At 43.2% G+C, this 14276-nt stretch overlaps 1 protein-coding gene across 4 annotated transcripts in view; it reads left to right on the top strand.

Moving 5' to 3' along the window:
- Positions 1-14276, top strand: part of LOC131901055 (trafficking protein particle complex subunit 8-like) — a 43499-nt gene that overhangs the window by 10184 nt on the left and 19039 nt on the right. The window contains exon 1 of one of the 4 annotated variants that reach the window (XM_059252362.1): positions 4478-5035. The exons of 2 other annotated variants lie outside the window; for them this stretch is intronic. In XM_059252362.1, coding sequence (XP_059108345.1) covers positions 4879-5035 — 157 coding nt within the window. In that variant the 5' untranslated portion in view covers positions 4478-4878. Of the gene's footprint in view, positions 1-4477; positions 5036-14276 lie in introns of those variants that run through there. One more of the 4 variants, XM_059252363.1, reaches the window with a different exon arrangement.

The following is a 14276-nucleotide window of genomic DNA, read 5'->3' on the forward strand; positions in this document are numbered from 1 at the left end:
GATTTGATTTTGTTTCTAACAAAGAAAACAGATTTCTTTATTATATTGAAAAAGCAAGTGGGCATGGCACTACCAGAAGAACCAACAGCTTGATTTGCTACCCTCCCTTCGTTTTTGTAGTACTGGAGACTAAACCCACGGCCTTGCACATACTAAGCAAGCACTCTACCACTGAACTATATCCACACCTCATGTCTTCACTTTTAACAGCTAGAGGCCAGGCATAGTTTCACATACCTGTAATCCCAGCAGGTTGAGACAGGAGGATCAGGAGTTCAAGGTCTACCTATGACCTAGTGACTTTGAAGACCACATTAAATTCACCCACTTTCTCTCTATATGTATGTATGTATACTTAGGAAGATGCTGGCTGCCAAGCCTGATATCCTGAGTTCCATTCCCAGACCCACATGGTAGGAGACAAAGGTTGTCCTCTGACCTCCACTTAGGTCATGGGTACATGAACAAATACAAATAAATAAACTTCTGTAATGAAATTTGAAAAAAAATATTAGTGTCTGGGATGTAGTTCAGTTGGCAGAATTCATGCCTAGAATGCATGAAGTCCTGCTTTAAATCTCCAGCAACCACATAAAAATGAGCGATCCCAGCCCTGGGGAAGTGGAGGCAGGAAGATTAGTTCAAGATCATCCTTGACTACAGAGTGAGTTGGTGGCCAGCCTGGGCCTGTCTCAGAAATAAATAAAGAAATGAATAAAAAGCTATTGGTCACAGACTATGAAGAAACACATCCAGAGATCCCTGGGTTGGAATTGGCTATGATGATTTCTGTATGGCTGCCTCCACGTAGAAGATGAGTCTGTTTTCAGTAGTAAAAGGGATAATTATTAGGTAGGAGCAGTCTTAAAATCATAGCTACGGAAGAAGGCAATGTGTGGTTATAGAGAAGCCAATGATTAGTTGTGGTGAGATATATGATTTTTATATTTGGCTGGTAAACATTCCCATCTTTAGTTTGATAGTCATAAATCATATCTTCCTACCTAGAAGAATAGAGATATGACCATGACTTGCTGTGGAATAATCTTTTTGTACACTATGAATATGTATTACTCTCATTGGCTAATAAAAAGCTGATTGGCTGATAGCTGGGCAGGAAGAGATTGAGCGCAAGAGAATTCTGGGAAGAGGAAGGGCAGAGTCAGAGAGTTGCCAGAAAATGCGGAAAAGCAAGGTGAGAATGCCATACTGAGAAAAGATACCAAGCCACATGGCTAAACATAGATAAGAAATGTAAGAGTTAGCTAGTAACAAGTTTGAGCTATCGGCCGAGCATTTATTATTAATATAAGGCTCTGTGTGATAATTTGGGAAGTGACTGCTGGGTATTTGGAAACAAATGGTTGGGACAGAAAACATCTGATTACAATGACTAGCCATAGCTAATAATAGCTAACCTTCCTGGAACTTGATTGGCTCAGGAAAAGGCATATGGCAGTGGGGTGGACAGACTGATGCTGGGAATGTGAAGTTCCATTTCTGTTTAATTTGTTAAAATGAGAATGTGGGACCTGGGCACATGGGCAGGCCCTCCACTGGGGAGAAAGGTCCCCGAGGAATGAAGATGGAAGCAGAGATGTAAGGGGAAGACTCCTGCTGATGAAGCCTGGGGTTATTCTTGTCCCAAGGGCCCTTTCCTGTGAGCTATGAGTCTCTTTTACCTACACTTGGTTTAAGCTAGTATAATTTGAACTTCCGATTTAAATTTTTTTTTTTTTTTTTGAACAGGGTTTCTCTGTGTAAGAGCCTGGCTGTCCTGGAATTCACTTTGTAGACCAGGCTGGCCTCCAACTCACAGAGATGGGCATGCTGCTGCCTCCCGAGTGCTGGGATTATAGGCTTTCACTACCACCTCCCGGCTACGTTTTTTTTTTTTTTTTTTTTAAATCACAGGGGATTAAACCCAGAATTTCATGTATCAGAGACAAGTGCCCTAACGCTGAGCTATATCTCCAGAATGTTTTCGCATTTATTTATTTTCCAGCATGTTTTACATTTATTTATTCTTACTTTTAAAGATAGGGTCTTATGTAGCCTAGACCTTGTGGAAATCATCTTGCCTCAACATCTCAAAAGCTGGGATTACAGGTGTTAGCCAACACACACACACACACACACACATACACACACACACACACACACCACTTTCATACTGTAGAGCAGGCTGGCCTTGAAATTGTGCTGGTGCTCCTGCTTGTCTTCCAACTGTTGGGATTATGGGTGTAGTTACCACTGCCTAGATAACATTTTTGTTTGTTTGTTTTTTGAGACAGAGTTTCTCTGTGTAACAGCCTTGGTTGTCCTAGAACTCACTCTGTAGACCAGGCTGGCCTTGAACTCACAGAGATCTGCCTGCCTCTGCCCCCTCCCCCCAAGTGCTGAAATTAAAGGCATGTGCCATGACCGCCTGGCTCTAGATACACTTTTTGATGTTGTTGTTAAATACAGAGTCTCATGTATTCCAGACTAACCTGGAACTTGCTATGTAGCTGAGGATGACATTGAACATCTGTTTATCTGCCTCCACTTTTCCAGTGCCAAGATGACAGGCATGTTCCAGTATGCTCAGCTTACATTTTCCCCCAGATTCAGTCTTACTGTGTATTTCAGGCTGACAATCTTGTTTCAGCCTTGATTTTTTTTTTTTTTTTTTTTTTTTGGCTGGGGGAGTGTTCCAAGACAAGCTTTCCCAGAATAGCCCTAGTTGTCCTGGATCTAACTTTGTGGACCAGGCTGGCCTCGAACTCACATAGATCCACCTGCTTCTGCCTCCTGAGTGCTAGGACTGAAGGCATGTGCCACCACTACCTGGCAATTCCAGCTTGGAATTACTGGTATGTATCACTACATCCAATTTTAACTTCAGATTTTTTTTTCAGATTTATTTATAGTACATGTGTATATGTCTCTGTATGGTTATGTGCACATAAGTATAGGTGCCCTTAAAGGTCAGACAAGGGTGTCTAGTCCCCTGGAACTGGAGTTACTGGCAGTTGTGGGCCACCTGATGTGGATGCTGGGAACTGAACTCAGGTCCTCTGCAAAAGCAGTAATTGCTCTTAACCACTGGGCCATCTCTATCCCCACTAACTTCTGTTTTGATGTTGCAAAAGTCTTGATTAAAAAGTCTGCTACCACTGGACATGGTGGCACACACCTTTAATCCCTGTACTGAGGAGGCAGGCAGATCTCTGAGTATGAGGCCAGCTGGGTCTACATAGCAAGTTCCAGGCCAGAAAGCCAAGTGGTGGTAGCATACTCTTTTAATACCAGCACTCCAGAGGCAGAGGCAGGCAGATCTCTGTGAGTTCGAGTCCAGCCTGGTCTACAGATTGAGTTCCAGGACAGCCAGAGTGGTTACACAGAGAAACCCTGTCTCAAAAAAATGAAAAAAAAAAAAAAAAGTCTGTTAAGGTGCCCACTGTAATGTTATCTCTTTTAAGGCAATACTCCCCCTCCCCTTCTCTTGAGACAGTGTCTCACTGTACACAGCTCTAACTAGCTCGTAACTTGCTACATAGACCAGGGTGTTCTCATACTCACAGAGATCTACATGCCTTTGCTAATAGCCAGCTCTAGTGCCTAGTCTAGTAAAACTCCGTTCCCCATTCTGTCTTGTGGCAAGCCTCTGGTAATTCTCTTTTAGCTAGTCCCTTTTAGGCGTGGGTCATGTGATTATGGGGGCTGACAAGTCTCAAGTATGCAAGAATGGCCAGCCACACAGTATATAAGTACTGGTTTCTCCATTGCCACGAAGTAAACACTCCAAAAAGGAAAAGGAGAGGCGGAGCCAGGCGTGGTGGTGAAAGCCGGTAACCCCAGTACTTGGGAGGCTGAAGTAGGAGTTCCAAGACATTCAGACAGCCAGAACTTCATGTATGAGAGACAAGTGCACTACGTCCTAGCTTGCGTCTTAAAAAAAGACTGACAACGAAGACAGCCTTTCCCAGAGATCCAGAAAAATGGAGTTTCCCCTTACACCCCGTGCTAACTAAAGCACCCTCAACAGCACATTTTCCCGCTCGGTAGTTGAGCACACGTGTGGCAGACCGCTTCTAAAAGCACACCGGTGCTCAAAGGATACACAGTCCGCCTTTAGCACCTCCAGAGGGAACTCCTAGGCACCTGGCTGGCAATCAGCACCCCTTCGCCCTCAAGCAGTTGCCGCCCACCAAGGGAAAGGCGGGGCGACCTGTCAGAAAGTAGCGCGAAGTTACATCAGTTGCTTACTGCAGCCAGATGAGATCTTTGGGGACACCAAGAAGGTCAGGCCCGCGTGAACAGCCATCACCATTACAGACTTGCCCGGCACCCGCGGGAGAACCTGTCCAAAGCCTGCGCGCCCGGCCCGCTCGGCCACGCCCACCCGCCTCACAGCCCCGCCCCCAGCCAATAGGGGAAGCCACTCGTCACAGTATTTCCGGTTCCAATCTTCCTACGGGCTTCCGTAGCTCCCTGTTTTCCAGGCATCGGCTCCGGCCCCGCCCCTACCGCGTCTTTGACACAGTCACGTGAGGGGTGCGCGCGGGGCCTGCCGGGAGTAGTGCTGCCGGCGGGTCAGGGTTCGGCCCAACATGGCGGTTCCTGTCGGACAGTGACCAAGGCTTTGCCGTCGGGAGGACCGAGTGGCGGTGGTCGGCGTCCCCACCGGCCAGGGTGGGATGCAAAGCTTCCGGGAGCGCTGAGAGGAGGCGGGGACGGGCCCAGGCCCCGGAAGCCGAAGCAGCGGCGGCTACGCGCAGTCGGCTGCAGGCTCCGGAGTGGGGCCGCACCCGGCCGGGCAGGCGGCGGCGGCGGCGGCGGCTGCGGCAAGCTCGGCTCCGAGGTGGGGCGGAGGCCGGGCGCCGGGCCGCGGCCATGGCCCAGTGCGTGCAGTCGGTGCAGGAGCTCATCCCCGACTCCTTCGTTCCCTGCGTCGCCGCGCTGTGCAGCGACGAAGCCGAGCGGCTCACCCGCCTCAACCACCTCAGCTTCGCCGAACTGCTCAAGCCCTTCTCCCGCCTCACTTCCGAAGGTACGTGGTGTTCTTCCTCGTCCATCAGCTGCAGCCGAGCCGTGGCCGAGAAAAGGAAGTTGGGAGCAAGTAGAGGACAGAGGGGCGGCGGCCCGGGGCTGCGGCTGACGAGGGGCGGCCAGCGTCTGTCAAGACCGCGCGCTCCTGGCCACCCCGGTTTTCTAAGCGCAGTCTTCCTCAGACGAGCCGGGTCATTAAGTCGTGAAGATAAACCTGAGCCCCTGCACAAGGGAGTCGAGACTGTTGTTAACAGTCACCGAACAGGATTTGGTACTTATTAGACAGCTAAGGTAGAAAGATGCAGCCTCCAAAACGGAGTTTAAGAGAAAAGATCTGCCATGTCCCTTCGTCGAGTGTTAAATTGGACTTTTAAAGTTACCTTATTCGTGGCTCGTCTAGTCTTGGGGTTCATCTCTGTCTGGACTTCTGTTTGGCTGTTTACTTTCCTCCTTTCGACCATTCAAACAGGTTCTAGCTATACAGCAGTTGGCCCAATCTCAAGAAAAGCAAGCAAAAGTATTACATGAATAATAATAAAGGATGGGGGCTGCCCTGTAGCTCAGTTGGTAGAGTTTCTGCCTAGCATGCTGGAAGTCGCTGTCCATTGGCTTCTCAGCACCACACAGCACACCTGTGATCCCAGTGCTCGGAGGCAGGAAGATAAGGTTAAGTCTTTCCTGGGCTATGTATGTGGCATGTTTGAGGCCAGCAGGGATACATGAGACTCTACCTAAAGAGAAAAATGTAACAATTAAAAAGTTTAAAGAAAAAAAATGACAAAGGATAAATTGTAGTAATAATATAGATGTTTCAAGTTATCTAGATTTATGGGGTTAGAACAGTTCAAGCGTTTTGTCCTTTTCATATTGGTGGTTAATCATAAGAAATATATTCATATTTAATAATTATTTTCTTTCTCCAGCTTTATTGTTTATTCTTGCTAATTTTTAAGATGAGTTTCACTCTAGTCCAGGCTGGTCTGGAACTCACTATATATATATATATATTTAGCTTGGCAAGTCCAAACTCCAGGCAGTCCCCCTGTCTCAACCTCTTGAGTGCTGAGATTACAGGCTTGAGCCACCATAACTGGCTCTTTCTCCAAGTTTTGATTTTTTTTTTTGTTATTAAGGAAAAAAAAATCATATTTAAAATTTTATTCAAGTGGACAAGAGAGATGGCCCAGTGGTTAAGAGCCCATGTAGCTCTCACAGACAACCAAAGTTTGATTCCCAGCACTCAGTGTGTGGTGGTTCAGAACTTCCTGTATCTCTAGCTCTGGGGAGACTCGCAAGTCGAGACACACACACACACACACACACACACACACACCCCAGAGAGGAGAGGGAGGGAGGGAGGGAGGGAGGGAGGGAGAGAGAGAGAGAGAGAGAGAATTTTTAAAAGTTAAACATTTTAATTTAAGTATACTCTTAAGTGTGGTTTAACTGCTGTCTTTAAAACAGAACATAGCAAAAACAAAAACAAAAACAGGTAAAGTTCCTTGGAAATTTGAGAGTTGTTTAGGATGAAGGGTTCTCTTATAAACTTTTATCAAATAACTGTGGTCTTTATTTGGTTATGGTGTTTATCCAAATACACGCACGCATGCACACACATATAGTGCTATACTGTTGGTTCCTGTGTTTACATGCTTCAGGCAATCTTTAGGAGACTTGCTGCTTTGCAGGTTTCTTTTTGTAGTTAGGGAGGAAGGAAGTATCCAAAAAAATCCAACTTTGAGGGGCAGAGAGATGGTGTAGTGGTTAAAAGCACTTGATACTCTGCAGAGGACCATGATTCCATTCCCAGCACCCCTTGGCAGCTTATAACTGTAGCTGCAGCCCCAGGGGATCCAGCGCTGTCACCTGGCATAGCACTGTTCACAGGTGATGCGCTTACATACATGTACACATAAAACTAAGTTAAAAATTTTGTTGTTGTTTGAGACAGGGTTTCTCTTTGTAGTCGTGGCTGTCCTGGAGCTCACTAAGTAGACCAGGCTGGCCTTGAGCTCAGATCTGCCTGCCTCTGCCTCCCACCCTCCACCACTGGTGCATGAAAGTTGTATACCACCATGCCTAGCTAACCCGAACTTTGATAGTTCCTGGATTCTCTTCAGCTCTTCAGCCTATAGTTTATTCAACATTGCAGCTATTCCCATGCTTTACAGCAGTAGTTCTCAACCTTCCTAATGCTGCAACCCTTTAATACAGTTCCTCGTGTATTACTTCATAACTGTAATTTTGCTACTGTTTTGAATTGTAATGTAAATATCTGATATGTGACCCAAAGGGGTTGAAACACACAGGTTGAGAACCATTGCTCTAGCGTTACTAAGAACAGCAAACCTCTGCATTTGTAATTCAAATGGGGGTGGGGTTGATAGGTCTGAGTATTAGCTCAGATTGACCTCTGTTTTTCACTGTACCCCAATCTAGCGTCACCCTTGAGAGCCTCTTGCCTCAGCCTCCTGAGTGCTGGGGCTACAGGTGTGCGCCACCACTCCTTGTTTCAGTTTATATTAAACTTTCCCGTCTCCCGTATCGAGGTTCAAATCCAGGCTCCTACACGTGCTAAGCAAGGGTTATCTCACTAAGCTATGTTTCTAGTCCCTCTTCAGTCTTGAATTCATAAAAAATGAACCCCGGAAGTCAATTTGACTTTGTGTGTGTTTTTTCCTGATGTGTTAAGAAAAATAAACAATGCTAATACCTGAGACCTGTTTCATATAGCTTTTTTTTTAGTCACCGAGTCTTTTGTTATTTCCACTTACTAATTGTCATTATTGTTGCTATTTTGGGACAGGGTTAGTTACATAGTTCAGGCTGGCCTTACCTCACTATGTAGCCCAGGCTGGCTTCCAGCACACAATGATTCTCCTACCTCAACTTCCTACATGCCAGCATTACAAGTGTACACCACCACCTGGCCATTGTTGCCTTTTTAAATTTGAGGACATTGAGATATAGAAATAATAGCTTATCTGCAGTTTTGTATCTAGGAAAGATTTAAAAACAGGTAGTGTGACTCAGGATATTGTGATCTGAATAATCAAAATCATCTAATTTCTTGGGTGTGCTTAAAATTACTTTTTTATACTGGAGAGCAAGGTCTCATGTAATCTAGGCTGGCCTGGAACTCTTGATCTTCTTGCCTCTATGTTCTAAGGATTAGGATTACAAGGGTGTGTTACCATGTCAGGCCTCATATATATAGTTAAAATTTTTGGTAACCATGATAATACATAAAGAAAAAAATAGCATATGTTTTCTTTTGATGCTGAAGGTTGAACTTGGGCCTCTTGCACTAACCTTTTTTCTTTTGCACATAGGTATATTCCCAGCCCTGGTGGGATTAGTTCCAATAATGTAACTTATTTGATCCATGTATTTCCAAAGTTTTGGCAGATTTATTTCAATAGGTATCCAATATAAAAGATATAAGTGGGAGGTTTTGCATTCTTTTTTGTTGCTAAAGTGTTTTAAAAATGGTGTGCTTTTTGCTTAAATATCCTCTTTTGTGAGTAGGTGCATTTTTAAGGACTCCGTAGGCCTTCTGTGATGGTGCGGGGATAGAAGTGAACTTGTGTCCACTTGTATTTCTCCTTGAAGCATGGGAAAGATTAGGAAGGAGTACAGTGAGGTGGTTGATAGACAGAGAGGTGGTGGAAAGACAAAAGCATTCACCATGTATTCAAGAAGGAGTGAGGTAGAATGGTGTCTTAGTTCCTCTTGTTCCTGTGATAAAATATTCTGACGGAAGCAGCTTGAGATACTTGAGATATTTTGGCTCACAGCTGAAGATACAGTCCATCATGGCAGAGAAGTGAAGACAGAAGGAGCCTGAAGCATTTGGTCACATTGCATCCACAGTTAGGAGCCAGTAGTGATCGCAAACTCTAGTTTCCCATTTTATACAGTCCAGGGTCCCTTTTAAGGAGATAGTTCCCTCTACAATCAAGATGGATAACCATCGTAATCAAGCTAACCCTCCAGTGGCATGCCCAGTCTTCCAGGTGATTGCAGATTCTATGATGTTTGCAGTTAAGACTGCTGTCAAATGGTTAGGTCAGAAGGTATAAATTGTAGTCAGTGTTTAGGGGAGAGTAGTGGGAAAGCAATCTTGTGGGGTACAGAATTCAGAGGAGATGCTGGGGAGAGGAGAAGCTGAGTTTCAGGAAGGGGCTTCTAGATTTCATTTCTAGTGGTAACTGTTAGGCAGTCTCGAGTTCTTGAGCAAGGCCATTGAGTTTGTAGTTTATAGGGGTCATATGAGTTGTTATAAATTTTTAAAAAGTTTAAGCTGCCATGGTACAATGTCTGTAATCATATTGCTTTGGAGGCTGAGGCAGGAGGATTGCTTGCTTGATTCCAGCTTGAATTACATAAGGAAACATTCAGAAAAGAAGAAAAAGTTCAAAGGTAATTAAGATATAGACTACAGTGTCAGCATAAAAAAATTTGGTAGAACATTAATTTTGGAGGGGGGCTGGGAGTTCATATAGGGGAGGTGGAATGGGTATATAATAAGAATATGGATGTATGCATGTGTGAAATTCTCCAAGTTAATGGAAAATAATATATTCAGAAATTTGGTGTAACATCCCACCGCCTTTTTGTTGCTGGTAAATAAATTTTGGGGCTTTTTTTCCCCTTTATGGAATGTGTGTCATATAGAGATTCTTCAAAGATTGTTTTTTCCTTAGGAAGTAAGTCATAAGAATATCATTTAGGTAGTACAATTTCAGGATCCAAGTAAAACAAGTTACATTTTCTTTTTTAAAAGATTTTCTTTTATTTTACAAGTATGGGTGTTTTTGCTTGCATGTGTGTCTGTGCACCACATGCATTCATTGACAGCAGAGGTCAGAAGAGGGCTTTGGATCCCCTGGAACTGGAGGAGGTACAGAGGGTTGCTAGCCATCCTGTGAGTGCTGGGAGTTGAACCCTGGTCCCCTGGAAGAACAGCTCTTACTGAGCTATCTCTGTAGAGCCAAGTTAAAATTTCTTTACTCAGAGAAAGGAATGTAAACAAACAAACAAGACTAGATTTTATTTGTGGCCATCAGGTTTGTTTGATTTGCCCTGACTTCTGAGATCAAACTTTGTAGCAGGAATCTTAAAAAGTTCTTATTAATAAAATCAAACCTGAGCCAGGTATTGGGGTGAAGCTGGAAGATCAGAGAGACAGAACAAGCCACAGCTAACCTCACCTGGCCAACTTCTCAGCTGATCTTGTTTCCTCAGCCTGGAAGCCTCTGTGTCCTCATATCCGAACGGCTCTCAGCTGAACTGTGCTGCTCAAAACCTAAAAGCTTAACCAGCCAAATGCTTAACCAGCCAAATGCTTCTAGTTTCTGGTCCTCACGCCTTATATACCTTTCTGCTTTCTACCACCACTCCCTGGGATTAAAAGCTTGCTTTCTGGGATTAAAGGCGTGAGTCACCATGCTTGGCTGTATCCTTGAACACATGGATTTCTGCCTCTGGAGTGCTAGGATTAAAGGTGTGAGTGCCACCATTTTCTAGCCTTTGTATCTAGTGGCTGTTCTTTCTCTGACCCCAGATAAGTTTATTAGGGTGCACAGTATTTTGAGGAACACAATACCACCACAAAACTTGGCTTAGTACAGTCAAGTATTTCCAGAAGATTTATCTTTAGGCTTCAGTAGAAAAACACATAGTTTAAATATTATACTGAAAAGACAGTTACTAGAAGAAATTTGAGTACCATTTTTGTGTAGGACCTTAAAAATAGCTATTAGGCTTCAAGTACATGTAAGTTAGATGATAGCGAGCCAGTTAAGGTTTCTTGCATGTTTTTAAAACCTATGAAGAATTAAATACACTGAATCTACCAATGAAGCACAGTTCAATGGTTTTGTATGTTCTTGATGTGTGCTCCAGATTTAACTTGTATTCACTGTTCACACATTTTGTGATCCTATGACTTCTTTTCTATGATGCTGGAGATTGAACTGGGACCTTATGACACTACGGGATGCCTGTTTACGCTTGTAAATAGTACTGTAGCTACCAACATAAAACAAACCCAGTAGCGTCTTTGGAGGGTCTGTGTCTCCTACTGACGTCAGGCCTTTTTTTTTTTTAAACCTTACAGGTCCTTTGCATGTATATTATGGCTTCCAGTTTGTCTGTTTGTTTGTTTGTTTATTTATTTATTTATGGGATTCCTGTGTGTGAGAACGTGTGTTTCTGTATCTATATGCATTTTTATGCTTTTTCTGTGGCTCTTTTTCTTGTTTGGTTGTCTTGTCATTTTAAGATTTTTTTTTATTATCTTTTTGTATTTTAATATTATTCCTTAACTGCCTATTTGTTTTCTAACTAGAGACAGAAAGGGTGTATAGATCTGGATGGGAGGAGAGGTGGGGAAGAACTGGGAGGAGTATGGGGAAGGGAAACCATAATCAGAACATATTGTATGAAAAAAATGTATTTTCAATTAAAAAAAGGATTAAAGAAAAACAACAACAACAACAAACAGAGCTAGGGATGTACCTCAGTTAGAGTGCTTATCTAGAGTGCGTACGCCCTGTATTCATCCCTCACCACCATAAAAGAAAAACACAAAATTTATGTACTGCTGAGCTGTGTCCTCAGTCCTCTAGTATTTTCAGAGATTTGTATTGGCTGTAGGCTTCAAAGAGTTAATCATGCCTTACTGTTTGTTTGATGGTAGTTCTCTAATAATTCTAAATAGTATTTCATTGTATCATTTTAGATGTGTTTTCAGAAAATTTCACTTTAAACATTAACTTTAAATTACAGTTTCGGAAGAATGTACGCTAATGTGTTGAAATTGATTAAATTTATTTAAGTGATTAAAAATAATAGATTGTAATTCCTCTATAAATTTGAATAGTTTTTCTGCACAGACTAGAGAAGTTTGGCAGATAAGTTTAGGAAATGTCTTTGAAAGGCAGCTTCTCTAATTTATTTTCTTTCCGTTTCCCACCTGTTCCTCTTCTTCCTCATCTCCATCCTTAGCTCCCCCGACCCTCCTTCTCTATAGTTTTAGGTCTGGCTGGCCTTGAACTCCTGATTCTCTTGCCTCCACCTACCAAGTGGTACTACAGGTATGCACCACCACACTTTTCTTTGTTGTTATAACCATCATAATCATTTTTTAAGTTAAATTTCTTTTAGTTATAAACTTTGCTTTTTTGTTGTTGTTGTTTTTTCTTTTGATATTCAGGGGTCAGGACCTTTATGAGTTACCTCTACCCCAAACCTAAAGCATTTCATCCTAGCACTGTTTTCGTTACTTTTCTATTCTTGTATGAAATACCTGACAAAAACAACTTGGGAAGAAGGGTGTATTCTGACTCTAGGATATAGTCTACCACAGTGAGGAAGGCAGCAGGAGTACAAGGAGGTGCTCGTGCCACTCTGTACTTAGGAAGGCAGCTCTCTTCCTCTTTTCCATTGATTTCTGAGACCCTAGCCCATGGGATGGTGCCACCCGTATTCAGAGTGGGTTTCCTCCTTAGTTAACCCTGTCTGTGGACACCCTTATAGTCAGACCCAGATATTTAGTCTCCTAGATGATTCTAGATCCTGTCAAGTTGACTCAATATTGACCACCACACATCTTTCCCTTGTCAACTTGATACCCACATAATATCACTTTAAACATTTTAATCTTTTTTTCTATGTTTATGACTGCTGATTCAGAGGTCAGAAGAGGCTGTCTGATTCCCTGGGACTGAAGTTACAGATGGTTTGTAGGTCTCCATGTGGATGCTGGGAATTGAACTTGGGTCCTCTGGAAGAACAGCTTGTGCTCCTATCTATTCCCCCCACACCTCCAAAAAATCACTTTAAAGCCATAACCTTCTATCCTTTGTCCCTATAGGCACATAAAAGTACTTTATAATGTAAAATGCATTCGGTCTAAATTCAAAGGTTCTTATAGTTTTTAACAGTACCATACTATTTTGAAGTTAAGTACAGTTTCTTCTGAGACACTGATGTCTTCACAGTGAGCCCCTAAAAAATAAATTACAAAAACAACAACCAGATGACATACTTCAATGTGGGATGACACAAAATAAACACTCCCATCTTTAAAGTAATGAATGAGGGTATAGCAAGGACTATTTGGACCAAGGCAAGACTGAAACCCAGCGGGGCAAACATCAAATCCTACAGCTCTTTGTTGGGTATCTGGGACTGTGCTCCTGGTAGCTTGGGTAGCTCCACCCTTCCTGGTCTGCCACCTGCAGCACCTGCAGCACATACAGTCTCTCAAACCAGTTTCACTCCATTCCTGTAGCTTTCCTCAGCAGATATCCCATTGCCCTGGTCTTTTTGTGGCATCCCAAGGTCTCCCAGTGTTGCGTAGGCTTCACCTTCTCAGCTTCACCTAGTGGTCTTTTAGGCTCTCTTAGCAGGGAATCCAACCCCGCCACACATTGCTGTGCCTCAGTGGTGTTTTAGAACCTTGGCCTTCTATGTCCCTTCATTCTTGCAGCTTCCATGCCTGTAAAACTAGTACCATGTATATGATGCTAAGCATTGCCAGCTAGAGATAGGCCCCTGGACCACAGTTAATTGTTGCCTGTGCCTTCCAGGATGACTCCAGGGAGACAGTTTTCCCTGTAGTTGTTCTTGAGCAGGGCACCCTTTCAGTAGCATTCTGTTTAGACCCCTTTAAGGGAGTTTGGATTTTCACAAGATGTAGTACTAAAAGGATGGAGTCTTGCTCTCTGGGCACTTTTCCTATTGGTTCAGTTCAAAACAGGTTTCTCTAGAATTTTGCCAATCTCTAATAATTACATCTCCTTTCTCACCAACATGGCTTGTCTACAGCTTTATTTTTTTACACTTATATATTTATTGTATGTGTCTGTGTGTATGTGTATAGGCGCTCGTGTGGAGGTCAGAGGAACTTACGAAGAAGTTGGTTCTCCTCTTCTAACATGTAGGCTACAGGGATCAAACTCCAGTCTCTGGCTTGGCAGCAAATGTTTTTACCTATTGAATCATCTTGCTGATCCCTTGCTGATCAGCTTTAAATTCCTTTTTCTCAACAAATGGCATGGTTTTTTTTGGTTTTTTGTTTTTTTTTTTTTTTTCTATTTTGCTCCATTTGTTCTCACTGTAGACCTGGGTAAAAGTAGTGTGCAGTAATCAAGACACAGCCCAGATGCTGTCTGGCTTGATATCAGCCAGCCATTGAATTCAGCCTCACTGAAGTTGTTAGAACATAGGCAGTG

The sequence above is a fragment of the Peromyscus eremicus genome, unplaced genomic scaffold, assembly GCF_949786415.1.
Source record: "Peromyscus eremicus unplaced genomic scaffold, PerEre_H2_v1 PerEre#2#chrX_unloc_2, whole genome shotgun sequence".
In the NCBI taxonomy this organism is placed as follows: domain Eukaryota; kingdom Metazoa; phylum Chordata; class Mammalia; order Rodentia; family Cricetidae; genus Peromyscus; species Peromyscus eremicus.